We start from the raw sequence: 22,688 nt of genomic DNA on the forward strand, positions 1-22,688 counted from the left end.
CACACTCAACCTGGACATCATATTGAAGGGCTTTTCTTTAATGTGTTGAAAATTAGGGGCTGAAAAAAAGACTTGTTTAGTGGTTAGACATGACCGTCGGCAGAATGATCATTTAGGCCCGGTTGCCTCATTGAAGCAGACGTCCAAAGTTTGTTTTTTTAGACTGATAGACAATACGGGCCTGAACTTGTTTTCCTTGAATTTGAAGATAAGTCATTATTTGAGGAGGGGTCAATAAGGCCACACACAGTGCACACACGGATGCATGAACAACAACACGTGCACAATGAGAGAGCGCCACCTGCAGACCAAACCAGGGCGCACACACACTCACACTGTCTGATCCGCACAGAACGGAGGTGAAAGAGTCTGAAACACGTTACCTTGCTCTGATAAGAGTTTATGAATGATAACTAAAACATTTCGATCAAATATATTATATATATATATATTTATCTCTGCTTCATGTGTGTCGTTCCCTCATTAACCAGCTAACAGCACACGGGAGTTACATGTACATACTTCATGCAGATAATGTGCACTGATGCTCCATATCATGTGAGCTCTGCTCATTTGATCCTGATCCAAACACGTTTACTGAGAATTCAAGATATTTAAAGCTTATTCGTCATTATTTCTGTTTTAACAACGTGTGAAATAACCGTGTGTAACAGTTCCCTTCAACTCTAATGAGCATCTTAGCATCTTTTAACGGCTTTTGGTTCATTCTCCTAACTTTTCAGAGGCGGCAAAACCAACTGTAGGCTACCGGCTCAGCACCAAACACACACAGTTAGAGACTATAACTGGTGAACAAAGTGGAGCTTTTAGCAGCTAAAGAGACAAATGTTGGACGCAAACACATCTCCAAATATAAGATAAAGTGTCTGCTGGATGCATTAACAGCAAACTGAAGCAATATCAACTTAAGGGCATCAAATGCAGTCTGCTCTCATACAGCAGTCGTAGCTTTACCGAAGTAAGTGATTGTGCTGTGACTCGTAATCGATTCATAGGTAAACCACTTAAATCTGCATAAAAGCAGGAAGTATAGAGACCACAAAAAGCCTCCGGAGGGTAAAACAGAAACCAGTCTCACATCCAGGTGACTGCTGTTCGTGCACCGTGGGAAACGAGAAGTCAAGGTTGATTTATTTGTCACATAACTTCCCAATTTAAGTGATGCCATTTAAAACCAAACCACGACCTTTTCCTCAACCTAACGAAGCGGTTTTGTTCTCGACAGAGTAGAGGCTGTTAAAAACAAGATTTAGTGCGTTAATAATACAACTCTTCACTCCTTCTATTCAAAGATAAAGTGCCTTTAAGGGAACAACACCGTAATGAGTGAAAACAGAGAGAAATGGCTGTTTGTTTGAAGACGGCGACGGGCACGATGCAGCAATGTCAGGATTGATGTTTGAGTGAGAGTAAAGGAAGCAAACTACATTTAGAGACAACAGAACCATAAACAACTTCTCCTTTAAATGAAATGAGCTCTGGATGGCAGAAATGATGCAGCAGTTTTTAAGAGCAGACCCAGCGTTCAGGTTGAAACTGATTAGATATCAGATATCAGCCGGAGAAGAGAGGCTGCAGGTAGTATTCATCCGCCCTGTGATGCTGTTCACACTGCTGGATACTCGTCGTGTTTTCAGCCTCGATATGTCGCCGTTATTTCAATCAGAGTCGAGCGATAACGAGAGAAAGGAAACATGGAGAGAAAGAGAGGAGTCGACATGTAATAAAGGAAGCTGAATGTGAGGTTTTTCCAAATTAAGCACATTTCAAATAGGTACAGCATGTAAGCTTTAGCCTGGTGAATAGAGCTACGCTACCATACTTACATATTCAGTTATATCAGTTTAGCTATTCATAAAATGTACTGATTCACTTTGGTCAATACCAAACGTTTGTGTGTGTGTGTGTGTCTGTAGACACACTGCAGGCACTGCCCTATATACAGGGAAACTTTTGTGCAGCAAAATAGACAAAGTGTCATGAGTGGTTTTGTGGCCTGAGTCTAACTTCCTGTAAAAGACGCTTTGCATGTAATGAGCGTATATTGACACACACACACTGTCACTGAGAAGTGCAAAAGTTAAGCTAGAGGGGAAAGTGGAACGTCGCAGTTTAAACCAAAGCGTTGAACAAATAAAAACGTTGGACCAGCTGGTGGGTTGACCCACACTGGCAGCCAAAGAGCTGCGCTGCTAAATATCTACCGAGCCCGGCTATTGATAACCACGAGCATGAGAGACGGAGCGCCCCAAAGGATGAACTTCTGTTGAAAGAATGGAGTTAAATATAAACACAGCCATGGTTAACATGGAGACGCACACACGTCTCCTCACAACAAGGCGGCAAATCTTCAGTCAATTATGGACTCATTGTTTCAGTTCTACATTTTCACATTTTTTATGCAGAAATCTTAATTAGTAAATACATGTTAAGTAATAAAAAGTACACTATTTCCTAATGAATTGTCGTACCTAAAATGTACTTAGTTTCACCCCATCATCACATCGTTCCACCTCTTTCTTCTTCTTCTTCTTCTTCTATGCTTGTCTCTCTCTGCGCCCCACCCCTAAACAGACTGGAAGCAATGAAAGACGACCGGTGGACACTTTCCCATTATAACCTCAGCTGTTAGAGAGCGGAGGAGTGGTTAGATCAATACTGTGCCATCCCATCCCTGTCTTTAAGCATCACACACTCTATGTACTTGAACTTTTCCCTTTGTTGTTCCCTCTGAACCACCATCCCTACCTTCATAGGTGACGGTGCAGTAGGAATCGCTGACGTCGTCGTCCGGCGTCTGCAGACGCTCTGCACACAGTATGAACACACGCAGCATGCCTCACACACACACACACACACACTCACAGTAGAGCTTTTTCAAATGCCCCAGATAGACACAGTGAGGTCCATATAAGGGCGTCAGTATATCCAGAAAATATCGTCAAAATGAGAGAGAGAGAGAGATGGGAAAAGCAGATGAGAGACACACAGACGACGAATGAGAGACCAGACCTGCTGCTCTCAGCTGTCTCGCTCGACCCCCCCCCCCCCTCTCTCTCTCTCTCTCACACACACACACACACACAGAGCAAGCATGGTGCATTAGCTGACTCATGCACACACACACACACACACACACACACACACACACACACACACACACACACACACACACACACACACACACACAGTGGCCTTTATTTTTCCTGCACACAATCAACAATCCAAACTCTGCCAACTTAAACCAACACACGTGGGGAGCGCACACACACACACACACACACACACACACACACACACACACACACAGACACACAGACACACAGACAAAGGGTAAGAGTGTGTCGGGGGAAAATGTGCTTGTTGATGCAGATTTGTTGCAGTGAGAGAGAAAGCAGACAATGACGCAAGACAAGAGGGTCCAGTGTTACCTCAAAGGGGTTTTATGGATGAAAATATGAATGAATGAATCAGCAGAGAGCGCCGACTGGAGGGTGTTTGTTGTAGGTTTGTCGTGATATTTTGTTTTGTGTGAATTCGCTCAGTGAACTTAAATAAGGTTCAATAAAAGTGAATGGTGCAGTAAAGATAATAAGCTACACAAAGGCCACATTTTGCTATGTTTACCGCTAATAGATAGAAAATGAAATCTAAACAATCTACAAGTGAGAGTTTGATGTGTGGGCGAAGGGTTAATGAAACCTATGGGGTTGCAAACACAACCAAATCCGGAACTTAAGAGGTTTATTGTGACTGAGACTTCCGCATTAATAAAAGGTATTAACAAAGTGTGTGGCCGACAAAAGAGAGAAAAGGCTATGATGGAATTCTAACTTTGGATTTTATATTGATTTGATGGGTGAACGAGATGTGGGACATGTTCAGTAACGGGGGCAGACTGTGAGCAGACGTAGGGGGAGGGGGCATTTCTGTTGCCCCTCTATTTATAGTGCGACCCACTGGACTTCAGTCATGTCATCTGCATATTTAAGGAGTGTGTGTGTGTGTGTGTGTGCTTACGGGAAGGTATGCTAACTTTGCTTCGCTGTGGGTGGGGGAGATAAAAATAATAAAGTGGCCCTGATTGTGTTCCAGATTTATATTTTTTACTTTTAAATGTTAATTTAAGCTGCCATTTCAGTCCTCCGTGTTATTCACAAACAAATACACTCTCATTATGGGATATCTTGTTGGATACGTGTTCTCCTACACGTGTGAAAGTGTTAAACGACAGCTTTTTCAGATGACGTTATTACAGCGAAGCCTTCAACTCTTGGTGTCCAGCAGAAAGAGACTTTCTATCAGTCGCCAGGATTTGTTTTTGGCATGGTACGTTTCTGCAAAGTGACGTAGGATATCAAGCAACCTTTATTGAAACTTGCACGGTATGAAAGTAACTTGGTATAAAACCAAAGAGGTTCACAAAAGGCGGAAGGGACAAACAAACACAGGACTTTCACCCAGGAGACCGCTGATCGTGTCCCAAGTGAAACCAAAAGTAAATGTTGACTTTTAAGTCGTACCTGACGCCATGTTAATAGACGCAGTTTTACGTAACGCTGTTTTACCTAACGTTGTTTCACGTAACGTTTCACGTAAAGCTGTTTCACGTAAAGCTGTTTCACGTAACGTTGTTTTACGTAACGTTTCACGTAACGCTGTTTTACCTAACGTTGTTTCACGTAACGTTTCACGTAAAGCTGTTTCACGTAAAGCTGTTTCACGTAATGTTGTTTTACGTACCTGTTTAACTCGTTACGCTATGAGCGGTTGTTATTTATCTATGGTTCTTACATTATTAAATTAGTTTATTAAATGTATTTATAGCAGGGACTAGGTACAAAAATACAATAATCTCAAGAAAGAGAAGAGATGGTTTGTACCAGATTTAGTATTGTTACGTTATGTTGTTATATGACCTAGTTGTGTTACGTCACCTTGTTATTATTTTAACACAAAACATGATATTTTTTTAACCTTAACCAAGTCAGTATTTGCTTAAACCTCACCAATCGTTTCACAATGTCAACCACGTGACATTGTGTGTTTCTGCAAGCGTGATATGAGGCTGATGCATACGCATATATATGTAGACATAAGCTTGTGAAGGGACAGACGAAACACTGCTCAGGGTGAGAATAAGGAATGTATAAACAAGTACCTTCCTCTGGACTTCTTTCTCTATTTCTATCGAGATCAATGCAAATGTGAACCGTTGCTGTAATAAAGCTCCGTAAGACAGATGCTCTCTGTGAATTCATGTTTCACATTTCATTAAGAGGAATTTACCTCCAACGTCTAAATGACACCGCCTGCATTAGAACAGCTTCTTCCATCATATCAATTAGATCATATTGATCCTATAAACGCTCCTCTCCGGAGAGGCCGGTGTTATCGAATTACCTCTCAGATGACTTCAGAGCTGACGGGAGACGCCAGAGCGGTACTTCAATTATTAAATATAATGATGTAATACGATGATTTATTTCACTACTGTGTGCAACAGAAAAGTACCGTTATTAAGGACACATTCTCCATCAGTCCCATTGTTTCCTGTTTTTCCATCTTTCTCATAAACAGTGAAAGTGACAACATTACATCGATAGCAAATTTGAAAGCTTGAACTCAGTTTGATCTGGACACACAGCGCTCTCTGTCTGTTCTGTGCCGTACAGCAATCAAACAGGAATATATGTAGTATGTCAATATTTCTTCGTAGGCTCTGTCAGCCTTGGCGAGTGTTTACTGTACTTCTTATTCATCGAGCATACGGTGAGTGTAAATAAGTGAAGGCAAGGCAAACAAAAAGAAGAAAGAAAAGTTGTTTGAAGCATATTGTTTTATGTATTCAATAGTGCATCCTGGTTTATTATACAACAAAAATCTGTGATTTCAGAGCTGGGAGTTTGACGGTGTCCGGCTCAAAGTTTATTGTGACCTCATCAGAATCTTGTAGACGCTGTTTTAGGCTCTTCAAACTAAAATTACAAAACACAAGGATTTTTATTGGCAAATGTCAGCAGGGTTCTTAATAATGAATAATAACACTTTGTTAAGGAAATAACAAATACAATGTACAAGTTTTCATCTACAGACCCTAAATTAATTGTTCAGTTATCTCTTGCTTTATGACTAATGTATGTCAGTGAGTGTTTTTATATGAAAATCACTTTCTTTTCCGTTTTACTAAATTGTTGAGGGCGGCAACTAACAATTACTTTCATTATCAATACATCTGCAAACCATTTTCTCAATAAATCTTTTTATTTTTCGGGTCTATAAAATGTCAGAAAAAAAGGGAAAAATGTAAAATCACGTGCTGGAAATCACATTTCCCCAGAGTCCTTTGTTATGTTGTCAAAGGTGTGTTGTTTTGTGTCCAATCAGCAGTAAAGAAGACAAGATGAATGCGTTTACAATGATTTAAAACAGAGAAAAACAGCAAATCCTCTCCAAAGAGACTTTTTTGTTTAAATCGTATTTGCTATAAAAGTGGCTTTAAGGACTAATCAACAGAAAAACATGGCTGCCAAATTAATTTTCTGTTTTCACACTAATCGACTAATAGTTGCAGATAAAAAATGCACCGATTCAGATATCAGATATCTAATACCTAATCTGACTCAAATAGACAATGTGGCCCTTCTATTCAATTAAATATTTATATACTGTATCAAATATAGATTTAAATTTAAATTCCTGTCGACGTTTTCATTAATTTGTTGCTGCATTAAAAAAGGTTCATACTTGATGTTGGAAATGTTACTAATCTTGAACTCGGGGACATATAAATAAAATGAGCCGCCTGCTAACATCGCATCGCATCATAACAGTCATCACATCGATCTTTGTCAGGTTTTGGCAACTAAAAGATGTTTTGTCCCTCTCCTAACTTTACAAAGTGAGATACTCACGGCTCAAAACTTCGAACTTCATCCCTGGAGAGAGAAAAAGAAGGAGTTGCTCAGTTTAGTTGTGAGAATTTAAACATAAAGAAAACAAACCAAACAGAGACGGTGTGAGCTAAACACTGACGTGAGCAATTGAACTAGTTTCACCCCGTGTCATACCCCTACATTTTAAAAGGATACATGCTTACCAAAAGTCAATGTCAATAAAGATACGACTATTGCGTCGTTTCTCCACCACCTTGGTGACACCGCTGGAGTCAGCCATCTCAATGCATATCTGAGATGAAGAAAAGGTTTACGGGACAAAAGCAACAGAAAGAGGAGAGCAACAAGACATAAGAATCATCGGATGTGAAGTTACAGTATATTCAAGTCAAACAGTTGCACAAACAATTCAAACAAATTTGATTAAATATGAAAGAGTAAATTCAGACAGATGGTTATAAACTAATGTTACTGTCTACTGAAGAAAATAAAACATATTTACGACCTTTGTAAATGAAATGTAAGACGTTTAAATAGCGTATTTCTTTTGGAGGGAACTAAATTGAATCCTTTCTAAGGTCTGCAGATACTCAATGGGGGTTCTCTCAACACTTTATTGTTAAAATTCAAACGTTTGTGTTTTCGTACCCTGTTGGCGAGTGGTAGAAAGCCGACAAAGGGCGCAATGGACGCCACCACTCCCATGACCATCTCGATGACGTCCAGAGACATCTCAGAGGTCTCCACACACAGCAACCGCTCCTCCAGAAACAATGGATCTGGAACTCCCTGAAGAGCAAGAAACAGTCGGAGTTCAGGACCAGAGATCCAAAGATCAAGAGCTGCTTCCACTTGACAAAAGATTTACATAAGTGGTTATTGACTTACAGTGTTGCTCCACTTCATCAGAGTTGTGTACATCATTTCCTGCAAAAAGATCACAAAAGTCGTCAAAACGCATATAAAATCACATCTGTGCTTGTCTGGGAATATCTCCTCCAACAGCAACACGAGCACATCTGTTATTATTCCATTATGACATTTCTACAGAAGAAAAGAATCACGTGCGGTATGAACTGTTAATGTGCTAAATAACGTAAGAAATTCCTCTTGATTCCTGTCTACTTGTGAAAGTCTGACCGTGACCCTGACAGTGTTACAGCCCTGTGTTGTTTCCCCTAGTGTCCATACCTCACTGGATACAGGAGATATGTCCTCCAACACGAAGTGAACCCAGAGCGGGAAGAAGTCTACACAAACTGGACTTGTGATGTGATCTTGGACAAAATTGCAGCACGAAGTCCAATCAGCGAAAAACACAAAGGCCTGGCGATGAAGAGAGCAAAGGAAAAACAATGAAATTCAAACAACACAGCTCCGTTCAATCAAAACGTTTGTTCCAGTTGCAGTCCGCGGTTTCTACTGCTTACCCTCCTCTGCAGAGGTAAGACCGCCACGTTGTAGAACAGGGAGCGAAGGTTCCGTTTGGGGAAATACCGCCAGACCAGCTTGGCCACGTCCTCGTGGACGTAGTTTCCCGCTGGCAAACCGGTCAACATGATTGTTGGGAACCTGGCGCCACGACCACTGGCCTTCTAGGAAACACAACGTTCCGATAAAGTTTTAATTTTAAACCATCCCATGAAGCGGCACATGCAGATGTGGCGGCCAGTAGTTCCCTCAAACAATCTTTGTTCGTGCTCTGTGTTTCTTCGCCTTTATGACCAAAAGCATGCATCACCCGCGTGTCCACAACATCTTCCGACTACCAAGCCAAACCAAACGCCACCGCAAGTGGTGCAACTGCAGCGGGAATAGGAGCTAAACAAGCCCAGCTTGAATCCAAGAGTCTGATCAAATACTTATATTTACCTAAATATTGATTAAATACGTACACACTGAAATGTCTAGTCTTCTAAATTCTTTCTAGGAAAGTATGAGTGAAGCTGGCTTACTGCGATGTCGTCCTGTCCTCTGACCGTCAGGTAATCTTGGAGTTAAAAGTGAACAAAAAGGAAAAACACTTACTTCACTGAAGAAGTTCAAACATGGTCAATTTGGCAGAACCAAATTTTATTCAAATCCCAAGAGTAAACTTGTTACTACGAAAATGTAAGAAACGGTGTCTCTTACCTGGGATGAAGAAACAAGGCGACCCGGTCGGGAACAGAAAGGGATGCGTTCTCATTGGGATCCAAAACGGTCCAATGCTGCCCTGCGGAACACCGATTTCTATTGGTGGTATAGTCGCACCGGCAACTACATCCTTGCTGTCCGGCAGAGCGTTCTCAGGAAGTGTTCGTGCTGCAAAAACCCAAGCAGGCACAGAGACTGAATCAATCAATATGAATCCAGGTAACATATTCACAGTTTTTGCCTGAAACAGAAACTCACATTGTGGTAACTTTAGACCGATGGATGGTATCTTCAGCCTGTAGACTTTGTGGTCAGGGGCTTGTTTCAAGAGACTGTACCAAACTCCGAGCCGATCAGCATCGCGAATCGACTTAAATTCGACAAATACCTGGACACAAAAGCACAAGCGCACACATTCGTGACAGGCAAGACCAAGAGGAGGTCACTTAAAACAGACAGTACTCGTATGTGCGTTTGTTTCTACCTTGTTGAGGAGAGGCAAGAAGTTTTTGACAGAAACAACTCTTTTGAAAACTTCTCTGAGCTCCCTGGAATCACTCAGTGAAATGTTCTTGATGAAGACGATTCTCCCTCCGTCATCCAGCACATGCTGCTCCAAGAACAGGAAGTGAACATCCAAACCAAAAGGTCAACAAGACACACACAGAGACACACACACACACACACAGCTGCTCTGCATTGTCGCAATGAATGAGACAAAAAACGCAGGAATTAAGATGTCGGCGTTATCACTCTTCAATGCATCTGAAGGTACATCGTTATATTTAAGTCCAAGTGTAACTTGCAAAATGAAGATGAAATTACTTTCCCCAGCTAAACAGTTAAGGCGTGTGAGTGTGTATTACTTACAAAACTCATCAGCTTCATCAGTGATTTATAAAATCCAATCTAAAACAGAAACATCACAGGAAGCAGTGTTGAAATACAAACATCTTTCCTTCCTCGACACATCAATAAATATACTGAACAATCTGCTTACCGGTGTCATTGAAATCCTGCTGACTACTGCATTGAATGCAAGTTTAGAGCTTTTGAAATAGATGCCTTTCGTTGCGGAGGCTTCCATTATGTTGAGCCTCATGGCCGCTGTTGGCACCATGAAGAAGGCCTGACAGGAAAACCAATATCAAAAGCAGTATAGAGAAATGTTTAATCTTTCAGTGTGGTTGAAATCAGTCTCATATGGGCTGAGATGCAGATTCATAGCCTGGTGCCTACCATGCACTTCTGAGGAATAACATAGATGCTGTCTTCTGCATATTTAAACCCAAATGGCGTGAGCAGTTTGACGAGGTCTTCCTCGGTGTAGCAGCCGTCCCGATACTCCGGCAGGTTGGTGATGAGCAACAGCTTGATTTTACCTGGAACATGCTGGAAAACCAAAATCAAGGTAAAATAAAAGAAGGAGAACACAACGTACACTAGTCAAGGCACAAGAAAGCCTTTAGAACGCTGGGCGGGGGATGAATTAACGACCAGAAATGCAAAGTAGACCCTAGACACCCTATTTGCATGCAAATTTGCAACAGTTGCAAAACTATTGTTGTGGAAAATGTCTGTTAATCGGGAGACGAGAGAGTTATTCGCAAATTAAAATAAAAGTCTTCAAATGATTCAAAGTTGTCTTTGTTCAATTTAATTCAAGACAATTGTCTTTTGTATTACAGGTTCTTTGAGATGTTGTGTTTAAATATGCAAATGAGGCATTAACTAATTCTAACTTTTGGTGAATTTAAGAGAAATCGACAGACAAAGCAGTAAAATAAACACCTGAATGTCAACTTTGGATGTTTTCTTTCCACAAGTCTTGAGAAGCAAAATAGCCCAAAGAAGCAAAATAATCGCATTAATGTTGAATATCACAGCATCGACCCCCAAATACACATTGGGCTATCTCGTGTTAAAGCACAACCTCCTATCTCCTAGTTTAATTTACACACTTTGATAAAACTACATGCGGTGATTCGTGCAAATGATTCGACCTACCTCTTCTTTCTCGAAGAGCTCTGTGAAAGAAAGACAAAGAGAATGTTTAAAGAGAAACAGAGAGAAAGACTGATACAAAACGATGACCATGACTGTTTCTTTCTTACGTATTCTGTCTTGATGCAGGTGTTTCGCTATATTCTCGCCAACAGTCTTGGTCCCCGGTCGTTGTGCAGTGGACAAGGTGCCGACTTCAATGGGCTCCACCACTTCAGCTCCCATTTCGCCAATCTCCATCGGTTCGTCGTATTCGGCAGGCGAGCGTATAGACACGTGAAACACCTGAGGCTGAATGAGATCACTGTGAGCAGCGTGCACGAGAACACATTACAATATCATAGATTTGTGCATATTTCTCGCTTTCTTCCCGACGGTCTGAATAACTTGCGAGATTAGACGCTTGTTAGAAATAAGTCAACAGTGGTTGCCACGAAAGACTCCGTGGTCGAATGAGCTAATAAATTACATCCATGTGAAATATTTTGGCAGTAATTCAGAAATTTGCTCTGTCAAGTTCTGCCTGTTAAAAAACTGTCACCTTTACTTTTTCAACAACCTTGGTTGTGTCTTTTGCCGCAGCTTCTTGAACCTTGGTTTCAGAATCTTTGGGTTTATTCTACATCAGGCTGATTTTCTGGAGTCGTGGACTTGGATCCTGGGGATGTTTTGTTTTTTTTTGCTTTCTCACAGCTCCCATCACGGGCGACTTTCCTGTTTTTTACCATTTCATTTTCTGTTGTAGCTCTTTGGGCTCCAGAAGGTGGCGGCAGTTCAAGTGGAATCATGTCAGGCGTAGGGAGAAGGACCGTTCTCGTGATCGTGGAAGTGATTGAAGGCGTGGAGACGCTGGACATGGAAGGTTTTCTGTGAACAAAAGAGAGAAAAAGGAAAGCAAATTTCAAGCAAATTTAGAGCAACAGGATATTTACGTTATGTTATATTTATGTATAGAAGATAAAACCCTCCCTCCTCTTAAAGAGACGTCTGTGTGAAACATATCTTACTTCAGAGGAGGCTTCTTTTGCTCCACACAAACTGTCTTCTGTAAACAAACAAATTAAAATGAGTTATTTTAGATTAATATGATAATTGACATATGTATATTTCCCAGGGACATAGAAGGAAAGACAAAAAGTGTGATGATACCTTTCCTCCAACAACGGTGATTTGAATTCCTTTCACACCGACGCTCGTTAGGCTCTTCAATTTCTCTGCGTCTTCTTCGTTCTCAAAATACTCGATTGTCTACATGTGCACACACACAAACGCACATATCTTTGCATTACTACAACTGACACTTTAGTAAATGCACGTTTGTGAATCCTGTGATTTGACTTACCTTTTCCCATAGGATGCTTTCTGTGTCGAAGAGCTCTGTCAAAGAGAGACAAAGAAAGTGTTTAAAAAGAAACAGAGAGAGAGACATTTGGGACCGTTAAACAAACAGTTTCTTACTTACTTATTCTGTCTCGACGCAGGTGTTTTTCTATAGTCTCGCCAACAGTCAGAGGGGTAATCGAGGTAACTGTTTGAAACACCTGGGGCTGAATGAGATCAGCATGCATGAGAATAAATTACAATATCATAGATTTGTGCATATTTCTCGCTTTCTTCCTGACGGTCTGAATAACTTGCGAGATTTGTCGCTTCTTTAGAAATAAGGTCGCTAAGAGTGTCTGAAAAGTCGTTATGTCGAGCGATAAAGTCAACAGTGGAAACACTGTGTGAGTGTGTGTGTGAAAGACTCTGTGGTTATATGAGGTTATAATTCATATTTATGTGAAATTTTTTGGCAGTAAAAAAGACGTCTAAAGGACAAAGACTGGTTTGGTTTATTCTACATCAGGCTGATTTGCTGGAGTCGTGGGTCCCGGAGGTGTTTTTTGCTTTACCACGGCCTTTCTCTCGACTCCCTTCAGAGGCAACTTTACTGTTTTTACCATTTCATTGTCTTGCTTGGCTGAGCTGTTTTCTGCTTTAGCTGCACTTTTCTGGAGTTTGCCTGGTGTATCTCTTTCGGGTCCAGAAGGTGAAGATGGAGGCGTTTTAGGCAGTTCAAGTGGAATCATGTCAGGCGTAGGGAGAAGGATCTTTCCCGTGATAGTGGAAGTGTTTAGAGGTGTGGAGACGCTGGACGTGGAAGGTTTTCTGTGAACAAAAGAGAGAAAAAGGAAAAATGGAAAGTCACAGTTTTAATGGTTTTATATTTTCTTCACTATACAATCCTTCACAGGTTGATTTCCTGGGATGACTTTTACTCCACAAACTTTTTTTCAGTTAGTGACAGTTACACAAGTTAGACAATACAACCATCAGACTGAAGAAAACGCCTATATTCTTGGCAGAATTATTACCTGTATAAAAGCAAAATTGCCTTACGTGGACATGACGAGTCTGCCGGCTCGTTAAACCCTGACATTTTAAGATGCATATTTGAGACAATGTGCGAGGGAGACTGCAGGTCAGATGCTCAACCCTCTTTCAAGGGCACTTCAGCCATTATTCAAAACGAACATTTGCATTAGGGGAGTAAGCATAGTGGCCTTGGAGCCTGGGTGAAGATAGAAGGGGGGAGGTGAAGCAGATGTACAACCCTCCCTCCTCTTAAAGAGACGTCTGTGAGAAACATATCTTACTTCAGAGGAGGCTTCTTTTGCTCCACACAAACAGTGTCCTGTAAAAAAACCAAATTAAAATGTGTTATTTTAGATTCATCTGATAATTGACAGTGAGACCACACTACATTAGACAAATGTGAATATGCATATTTCCCAGGGACAGAGAAGGAAAGATAAAAAGTGTGATGATACCTTTCCTCCAACAACAGTGATTTGAATTCCTTTCACATCGAGGCTCGTTTGGCACTTCATTTGCTTTGCGTCTTCTTCTTTCTCAAAACACACGATTGCCTACATGTGCACACAGTTTCCAAGACTGGAGTTACATTTATTTGAACTGAATCAGAGGAATTGTAGCATTTATGCACTTACATTGTATTTCAAAGGCCAAAAGCATACAATAAACTATTAATAAATGTGATTTGAACCCGTAGAGTTTCAGTCAACACAGACACAGGACAGGCCTGATGGTGTCTGGGTTTGATTCCCTTGTTACAGAGATACTTTGGATAAAATAGCCGAAAAAAAAGCAACAGATTGTCAAGGAGAAACTTAGCTAACAACATTTTGTTACATTCCATTCTGAAAATAATTCTTCATCTGACCTTGTCTCATGATTTGTGGCATTGTTTTCACTCCCTGGCTCACTTTATCTGTGTGAGAAAGACTGAACTGTCCTCCTTCTCCCTGGGATCCTTTCTTATTATTGTGAAATTAATGCGGGGGGGGGGGGGGTATTTCACTGGAGATTTGAGTTTGAACCTTGCAAAGCATTGTGGGATTACTACATTGTAATTCTACAACATGCTGCTAAAATAATCTGAAGGGTAATTTACTGTAAAATCACAGTTCAATGCAGTAATACGACATACTGCTCTATCACAGAAATGTTATGCCATAAGTGACTGTGAAAACACAGAATACAGCCGTCATTTTACTATGATGTACTGTAAGAATGTCACATTAACTTGCTGTGAAAGTAATGCAACTAGTAGACAGTAAGTTACTGTAAATGTACAGTCACATATTGTAGTGTGTGTGTTATCTTATGTTATCATCAGACGGGTTTTTACTACCTTAGTCAGGTTTCATGTTTTGATGCATTTTCAACATACATGAATAAAACCATAATTAATATATAAAATGAAACACAAGTTTACCACGACAATTTGTCAAAGACCATTAGTATTTTTTTGGAGACCCACTCAAATAACCAGCCGTGGGCATCACTGATACACACCTCCAGCTTGGACGGAAACAGTAAAAATGACTTGGTTTTTCCAAAGCGCTCCAAAGCAGCCAACACATCGCTGCGAGAGACAGAACTATGAATCCCTTTTAGTTTCACCATGGTTGGAGGTGAAGGTTTACCACACTGAGCAAAGAGAGAGAAAAACACTAAATTATAAAGCAATACGTGGTTATGGTACACACATACACACACACACACACACACACACACCAACCTTAGTCTTTGTGGAAGAACTTGCCTCGCTCTTCTGCAGGCTGGGTTTTGCCTCAGAAGGCTTTTTAGTCAACTCCTTCTTTGCTGTAGAGGATGAGGAAGAGGAAGAGGCAGAAGATGACAAGGTGGTCTTCCCTTCATTAGAAGAGGAGGAGGAGGAGGGGGATGGGTGGGGGGATGATGAGGATGAGGATGATGATGACGGGGGGGGGGGAGGGGGACTTCCTCTTGGCTAGCTCAGCAAGTATGATAGGAGCCAGACTTTTAACCAAAGCCTCCAGGTCCGACTGGTTTGACAGCAAATGGACAGCTAGAAGGACGAAGACGGAATAGAGTGTCAGACAAAATAGCAGCGTTTTGGTGGTTGCAAAGTCTCATACAGAGTCTCTATTGTAAGATGAAAAAATGCAGTTAATGATCATATCATCTTAAAATGACAACAACTTTCTTTGTTTATGAGCTGTTGCCATCTCTTCTCTGGAAAATGTTTTCTACTTGGTTTACAAGTCAACATTCACATCTGAACCACTGGAAAGCGCAAGAAAAAATACTCTCAATACTGTAAGAAGCACTGCTTCTCCATTATAGCAAACCAAAAGTAAATTAAATGTTTAAACGACCATATCTTGCGTCCTTACAGTGTTTGTAATTTCTCAAACCTGAATTTTCCAGTAGTTTCTCAGCCAATCTCTCTTTACTGCGCAACCGTTCTCGTCGAGCGGACGGCCTCTGATCACTCCTACGTCGTGGCAAACGTCTCTCGTCAGTCTTCCTTGGAGATGATCGTCTCTTACAGCTCCTCTTTGGCGAGGACCTTTTCTCGTCTCTCCTCCTCTGTGACGGTTGTCTCTCAGAGCTCTTTGAACGTGACCGATAGCGGGAGGAGGTAGGACGAGAACCTGACCTGGACCTGATCAAAGGACAGATTAAATCAAATGATGATGATTTCTCAAGAGGTTAAAACGCTGGTGTTAAAGCAGATATTTTAAAGGTTCTGCAGGAACATATTTGGCAATTTAACAAGCAGGTGGAGAGTGGTTTCTCCTCTGTTCACCAATCTTATTGCTCATATTAGAATGTATGCGTTACAGACCTGCGACTGTATCTGTGCGGCGATCGTGATTGGCTGCTGGGTTTCTCCCGTCTGCCCTCTGAACGATGGTGCTGACGGGGGATGGGTGAGCGTGAATGAGAGCGGGAACGGGACCAGGTTTTCTGACGATGCCGGGAAGTCTGTGAAGAGGTTGAGGGCGAGGTCTTGGCATCTTTACCTGCAGCACTGAAGAGAGCAACGAACAAGAAAAGCATAATGAATGATAGGAAAAGGAAAATTTGCCAGAAGTCAGTAGAGTACTGGTTCACAACTCACAACAAGTGTTTGAACACTAAAGCCGGGCAGAAACTGTACGGATGGATTCGGGCAGAGTTTAGCTTGGTACAATTGGGCCAAATTTCTGCCAAATCGGTTTGATGGGTGTCACAACATCAGACTAATCACTTGAATAATCCAATGCTCGAAGAGAAAAATAACTGTTCTAAACTGTACAATTTAAATATAATTGGGATTATATTTTACATGTTTTTGCTCAGACTGCTGTGATATAAAAGTGTACTTTGCTGTGGAACAGACGGATTGTCTTCTTCCAGCTGTATATTCTTTTTTCCTTCTTACTTTATTTCCAAAATAGAATTGCGCAGAGTAACTGTGTCTTTCTCTGTTAAATAAACTTCATCGGAATTGTCACTGGACATAATAGGCTCGTGGTTTCTTACCACGCCACGTTGTGGATGTGCACAAAGGCCGATTAAAACGTGTAGTGTGAGTTAACACAACGTACCAGATCAATAAAATAACACAGCATCTGCTCAGCTAAATAAATGTACCTGGTCCTGCTTGGAATCTCACCATCCCACTCCGGGTATCTGTGGTAAAAAAATTATAATTGAAAGACACATATTAAAACTGCAAAGAGGCGACATTTTGTCAACAAAGCCAAAAGAAACGTTACGAGAAAAAAGACTGACCGTTTACGGAGGACTTTGCAGCTCTCAAGGTGAAAGCTGGTGTTGTGGTGGTAGACCCAGTCCTAGTAGTCAGAACATCAAACGCACAGCTTTTTAGAAAGGCCTAATTATCACCACAACTGTTATGACCAATAACTTCATCTACCTAAAACTAGACAATGATGTTAGTTTAACAATGGCATAGCTGTCGGTGTTGGAAATGTCCTAAAGGGAGAGACAACAGAGTGCAGACTTCCACTCACCTTCATGTTAAGACATTCTTTGTTACACAGACAACAGGTATGTGGAAAGACTCTCGGTGTGGCCGCAGCACCGTCACGCATCATGGCCGCTGTTGGCAGGTCCTTGGAGACTGAAACTTTTGTCGGAGGCTGCGTGTTGGAGGGTGACAGCGTCAGATCAATGATCTCCACCAGGTCTGGGATTGGCTGAGGCAGAGCTGGAGGACTAACGATGGGGGGAGGACCAACCGGGATGAATGGCAGATGTTGCATGGCACCAGTGATGCTGGGAATGTGAGGAGTAGGGGGAACTGATTCGGTAGCAGAAAAGACTGAAGGCAAAATCGCTTGGCCCGTCTGTGATACTGGCTGCTTCTCCGTCTGCTGCTTCTGCTTCTGTTGCATCTGTGATTTTGGTTGCTGCTTTTTAATCTTTTCAGCAATTGACCCTTGTGCTTTAGATTTATTCTGATCCTTATTGCCACTGGTGTCATTACTGCCAATGAGCACAGGGTCCGGTCTGCTGGGATGCACACCACAGTGCAAAGTGCAGGGTGGTTGGGTTTTCGTTGTTGACTGGCGATCTGCCTCTGGTTCTTTCAAAGCATCGGGTTTGGAGGCTTGAGACTTGTCAACTCTGATGTCCGTGTCTGTCTTTGGCAGAGAAGAAGAGCTCAGGATTGTTTGGGAACTGTGGTTTGGTTGGATCTGCAATTTTGTCGGATCATTGCTTGGGGGAGCCACAGAGCTCAGTTTTGAACTGTACAAAGAGCTGAGACTGGAAACAGCACTCGCCTGGTCACGAGAAAAACCCAAGGCAGTGCTTTTCACCTGTGTTGTATTTTTTTGCGGTGGTTCTTCAATGTGTCTGCTACTACCATAAGTGTAAATCAGCAACATACTTCCACTGCCACCACAGTTTTCTCTACTGCGACTGATACTTCCAATCTCCTCTCCAGCCCCTTTAGTATATTTGTCAGTGTGTCCACAGTCAATCACGTTACTTTGCTCGAGAACTGCGGATGATATTTCCTCCTGGCGCATTCCTGCCCCACCAGAGTGACTCATTCTGGAGGGTTGGGGTTCGGAACAGGGTTTCGACTGGACTGCAGTTGTAGCTCTCTTGGTCTTCTCAAGGCGAATTTGCCGCAAGATGAACGGCATGTTAGCCGGGGTGATCTGGTCTTCAGGGTAGTTAGCAAGATGGTCCAAGTCCTCTTTTTCAAGTCCAAAACGCAGAAGGATGTTAGAAGCTGATTCAGACTCTGCCAATCTGTCTGACAATGGATACTCAAAATGACCTAACCCTGGAAGAGACTGCATTACATGTTCTCTTTCACTGGAGGCAATTAACACACTGTCACCACTTCTTGCAAAAGAAGACGAAGCAGACGATGAATAAAATCTAGAGGGTTCATCGGCAGTGGGCCTTTTGTAATTCGATGACCAGTCCAAGGAGCTACTGCCACTTTCAACTCCCGGGTATCTACGTCCTAGAGAGGCAGAGGTTGAGGATGTTGGGTAGGAGACCATCCCTGTGCCTGAGGAGAGACGCTCCCTTTGAATCCTGGTCAAGCGAGAGTCTATGGGCTGTTGCATTGGTTTGCCAAGTAGCCTCACCCCCTTACTGGCTCTACTAATATGCATGTCTATAGATCTCTCCATGTTCTCGTCTATTATGGCCCTACTCTGTTCAGGCCCGTAGCTCATCGACTGAGGCAGCTGTGACGGGATTATTCCTCCAGAGTTGGCAGAAGTCCCAGAAGAAGTTCCAGAAAAGCTGAAGCTGAACCCAGGTCCAGAACTAGAAGACGCTCTCTGAGGGTCCTTCTCTGGCTGTCCACTGGAGAGTCCATACTGCCCCTGGGTGGAACTTTGGTTCCCAGAGGCACAGGGGTTATACAGGGGATGGGACATGGAGTCTGTGATCTTCGGCTGCCAACTGCGAGATCGTCGTTCATCTAGGCTTTCAGTGGAGCCAGCTGCAAGGAGGCAGCATGCTGGCAGTAAAAGAGCGAGCTCCCAGGGAGCCCTCCAAGTAAGTGGCTTGTTCGGAGCCCTGAAATAGGAAAATGGGCACAATGCTTCAATAGCAATGCAAAGCTGAAAAATAGACAAAGGAAGGGTTTATTGAATGGGAAAGACATCAGCTTCTTGGATGGGTAAGAGCCATCATCTGGAAGGTCTTGTATTGAGTTGTCCACTCTTAGTCCTTAGTCTGCATTCTTGCAATATCAAGAGATCCTGCTCGAAAAGTGGGATCACAACATCATACAAACATCCTTTATTGTGAACATTTTGCAATTTCTCATTGAAAAAAGACAAACAAGACAATAATCTCTTACAGTATCGTCACACCTTCATAATGCTCAGAGCATGGTGCACACAGTGAAAGATAAGTTCAAAAACTGCACATCGAAGTTAAGCTATCCACGGAACCAACACGGGGGCTCCAGAGTCAAAAACGTTATAACTCGAGGAATGAAGCTTGGTTTATAATCGCACGGGGCACCATTGGCCGAGCCTCCACAGATAGCGTGCGAACTACGAGCACGCATTCAGGCTTTTACGCTCAACGCGCTGTTTGTTGCAGTATTCTCCGAAACACCAAACAAAATAATCTGCGAGTGTCACCAGCGGGGGCGGTTGGTTTATGGTGTTCGGTGGTTCGGAGGATACGTCAGTAAACAACGCGTTGCACGTTAACACCTTCCCGCGTCATGGTGCCCTGCACGAGTATCAACGAAGCTGGAGGTGGAGGTCTCGACTCCACTCTGTCGATAAGGAGGTGGAGCAGGCTCTTGCATCCAACAGGTCCGGGTGAACAGGGGGTGCAGGCGGCTGTGTTCAGAGGCATCTGACGTACGGCAGACGTGGAGGAGATCCAGCTCCCTGGTGTGAGTTAGAGCTGAGGATTCTGGTTAATTCCCTCTCGTGGCCTAGTTCACTATTCTGCTGCCTGCTTTTTACCCTTCATTGTCTCACATCGTTCTAACTTGCCTTAAAATCTCTATATTGGAGTCAAACTGCCAAAGTTACGTAACAATTTATATGAAGGTCCGGTCTATAAGGCATTGTAAGCACATTTATAACACATTATTATGCATTACATGCACACAAACTATGTTTATAATCATGACAACTTATCACGCGATTCATGAGGTATTATAAGCATGGCTGTCCCCTCTTCGTCGAAAAATTGGTCGCTTTAGTAATCCAAGATTTCTTTAATCGAAAAGTGTTGTTTTTATGCGTTTCATGCATATAAAGTATGACAATCATAATACACTATGATCCTTCCAAAGAAAAAGTCAGTGAGCTTTAAAATGTGTTATGATTATTGTTAGAATATGAATATTTACGAGTATTTATATGATTATACAGTAATTTAAGCAGTTTATAACACACTAGACGTATGTTCACAATGATTTATAGATATAGGCGTCATACAAAGCGTTACCAGTTCTCTGTGTCTTTATGGTTTAAGTTATGTCAGTTATAACGTGCTGTGTAACAAACACTGTTGTTACTTTCACATGGAGGTATAAAGCATCATGAAAGCTGCACTTATAATACGGTAGTATCACTATATGTCATGTATATAGTATCACTATATGTCATAGTATCACTATATGTCAGGGCTACAGAGAGAGAGAGGTGTGCTCGTTTGTGTGTGACCTCAAACTCCCCCATAGGAGGAACATTCCTGAATGGAATAACAGAACAGGAGAAGATAAACAGTGCCGGTGCTAAACTCTTCCCAGACAGTTAGCTTGTAGCTGCAGCAGCTTGGATGACGCCTAGGCGCTACTTCAGGCACCTTGACATGATCAAATGCCAACTGTGTGTCCTTACTGCAGGTATGAATGTGAAAGCCCCTCCCTGCCTTTGTTCCCACCTGTAATTACATTATGCGTCTCATCATGGTCTTCCCCTTTCCCGCCGTCTCCTACTATTTACATACTAAACACAGCTTTGGCTCCCTGTATAAAATGCTCCTTTTTCATTTGCTCTGGGTCAAACTCAGGACATTTTACATGTAAAATACAGGACAGAAAGCGAGTCGGGCGACATACAGTTGGGATGCGGAGGAAGTGAGTAAAACAAATTATGATGTCCACTTTAAATATGGCAGACCGTCTGAAGCTCCTGGGGGGCATTTAAAGAAGGAAAGGGAGTCTCATGTATTTTCTATTTCATTGTATTTCTATTTAAAGAACATTGTTGATGTTATTTGTCGCTTAATAAATACGAATTATTGTCGCCTGTGTCACATGGTCTTCTTTGTCCTGTTGATGTGTTACTATACATATCTAATTATAACATATTTTTACTGAGAGCATTTTTTTTATTCAAAAGGCATTTAAAATACGGTGATGGTTAACAGGTTGCTTCACCGACTTTTTGAAGACGTTCAGACCATATTATTCACATTATTCTCTTTAAACTGAGAAATGTGGATGTGGTTTCTTGGTTAGCACAATTTTTTTTTAAAATACACAAAGATGACAGAGATAAATAATATCAGTGCAGGAAGAGGCAGAAGACACACGGGGTCACATGATATTAACATTTCACAATATTATAGAGAACACAACAATTCACATACATAAGATATGACAACGTAATAGTGATGACAACAAAGTATTTTAACATGATATGATAACAACAAAAAAAATGAGATTGTGTGTGTGGATAAGCTTTTAGTTATGATACACACACACACACACGCGCGCGCGCGCGCGCGGGCGGCTGTAAACGAAAGTTTGTTGTCTCGTCTTGATGTCATTTCCCCAATTTGCTTTTACACTCTTCCCCATCTTGGTTTTAAAATGCAGTTACTTTCTTACCAAGGAACCCGAGATATCTTCTTTTGTTTTTAATGAATAAAAGTAATTCTTTACCTTAGTCGCCTCCTGTTGTCTTCACTACCGCGTTCTCTCTGTTTGTCCTTTATTCAGAGCTCACGAGCAGCCTCCTCTGCGCCTCTTGAGGTGGATTATACGGTGTCCCTTTGCTGAGGGTTCCTGGAAGTAACGCGCTCAGAGTGTCTTTTATATTTTGTTATCTTGTTTGTAAAAACCTTCCGCAATGTTTCTCGCTGAGTGCACGCCTACTCTTAAAGGGTGCGCGCTCCCGTGTTTCACTTGACTTAAAATGCTCAGGTAGTAGTTTAGGAATAATCGCTTTCTTTCTTCTAAATTCTTCCGGTGTCCGCGTGGTTATTGTCGAATGACCACAGTTCTGCAGGGTTCTGTTTTTTTGAGCTCGTGCTTGCGGTCTTTTTTAGTCAACTTCT

The 22,688-nt window shown here is 41.9% G+C and overlaps 3 protein-coding genes across 8 annotated transcripts in view; all 3 read right to left on the reverse strand.

The window, feature by feature from the left end:
* dysf (dysferlin, limb girdle muscular dystrophy 2B (autosomal recessive)) overlaps nt 1–2,948 on the reverse strand; it is a 66,225-nt gene extending 63,277 nt beyond the window's left edge. For all 5 annotated transcript variants that reach the window (XM_079184516.1, XM_079184513.1, XM_079184514.1 and 2 more), the window contains exon 1: nt 2,770–2,948. In XM_079184516.1, the coding sequence (XP_079040642.1) occupies nt 2,770–2,857 (88 nt within the window). In that variant the 5' untranslated portion in view covers nt 2,858–2,948. The remainder of the gene's footprint in view (nt 1–2,769) is intronic.
* A 2,905-nt stretch (nt 2,949–5,853) lies between these two features.
* Nucleotides 5,854–15,273, reverse strand: LOC306714630 (uncharacterized protein). Its single transcript, XM_079184700.1, has 26 exons — nt 15,145–15,273; nt 14,919–15,053; nt 13,871–13,969; nt 13,697–13,734; nt 13,001–13,208; nt 12,520–12,604; nt 12,400–12,434; nt 12,207–12,305; nt 12,065–12,102; nt 11,783–11,924; nt 11,168–11,348; nt 11,061–11,080; nt 10,293–10,445; nt 10,054–10,182; nt 9,924–9,962; nt 9,538–9,663; nt 9,312–9,441; nt 9,051–9,221; nt 8,873–8,907; nt 8,348–8,512; nt 8,109–8,243; nt 7,806–7,844; nt 7,566–7,706; nt 7,121–7,209; nt 6,936–6,959; nt 5,854–5,999 (listed from the first exon to the last, which is right to left on the reverse strand). The coding sequence occupies exons 2-26, from the start codon at nt 15,027–15,029 to the stop codon at nt 5,891–5,893; spliced, it is 2,541 nt and encodes an 846-aa protein (XP_079040826.1). The 5' UTR covers nt 15,030–15,053; nt 15,145–15,273; the 3' UTR covers nt 5,854–5,890.
* LOC306714629 (uncharacterized protein) lies at nt 15,156–22,668 on the reverse strand. 2 transcript variants are annotated; one of them, XM_079184699.1, is made up of 7 exons: nt 22,294–22,668; nt 17,411–19,448; nt 17,169–17,230; nt 17,028–17,066; nt 16,237–16,422; nt 15,803–16,053; nt 15,156–15,453 (listed from the first exon to the last, which is right to left on the reverse strand). In XM_079184699.1, exons 2-7 carry the CDS (start codon nt 19,304–19,306, stop codon nt 15,284–15,286), a joined length of 2,604 nt encoding a protein of 867 aa, XP_079040825.1. In that variant the 5' UTR covers nt 19,307–19,448; nt 22,294–22,668; the 3' UTR covers nt 15,156–15,283. The 2 variants fall into 2 exon arrangements, with proteins under 2 accessions (XP_079040825.1, XP_079040824.1); XM_079184698.1 differs by lacking the exon at nt 22,294–22,668 and having other exon boundaries at nt 17,411–22,281.
* Nucleotides 22,669–22,688: the final 20 nt, after the last annotated feature.

Source organism: Pholis gunnellus (genome assembly GCF_910591455.1).
Source record: "Pholis gunnellus genome assembly, chromosome: 23".
Lineage (NCBI taxonomy): Eukaryota > Metazoa > Chordata > Actinopteri > Perciformes > Pholidae > Pholis > Pholis gunnellus.

Coding starts and splice junctions, on each gene's coding strand:
- LOC306714630 (XM_079184700.1), bottom strand. CDS start 15,029: ATGGTGAAACTAAAAGGGATTCATAGTTCTGTCTCTCGCAGCGATGTG. Junction 13,209..13,696: donor CAAAAGAAGCCTCCTCTGAA/GTAAGATATGTT, acceptor TTTTGTTCACAG/AAAACCTTCCACGTCCAGCG. Junction 9,442..9,537: donor TCTTGCCTCTCCTCAACAAG/GTAGAAACAAAC, acceptor TTTTGTGTCCAG/GTATTTGTCGAATTTAAGTC.
- LOC306714629 (XM_079184699.1), bottom strand. CDS start 19,306: ATGTCCCATCCCCTGTATAACCCCTGTGCCTCTGGGAACCAAAGTTCC. Junction 17,231..17,410: donor AAGAATGTCTTAACATGAAG/GTGAGTGGAAGT, acceptor TCTGACTACTAG/GACTGGGTCTACCACCACAA. Junction 17,067..17,168: donor TGCAAAGTCCTCCGTAAACG/GTCAGTCTTTTT, acceptor TTTTTACCACAG/ATACCCGGAGTGGGATGGTG.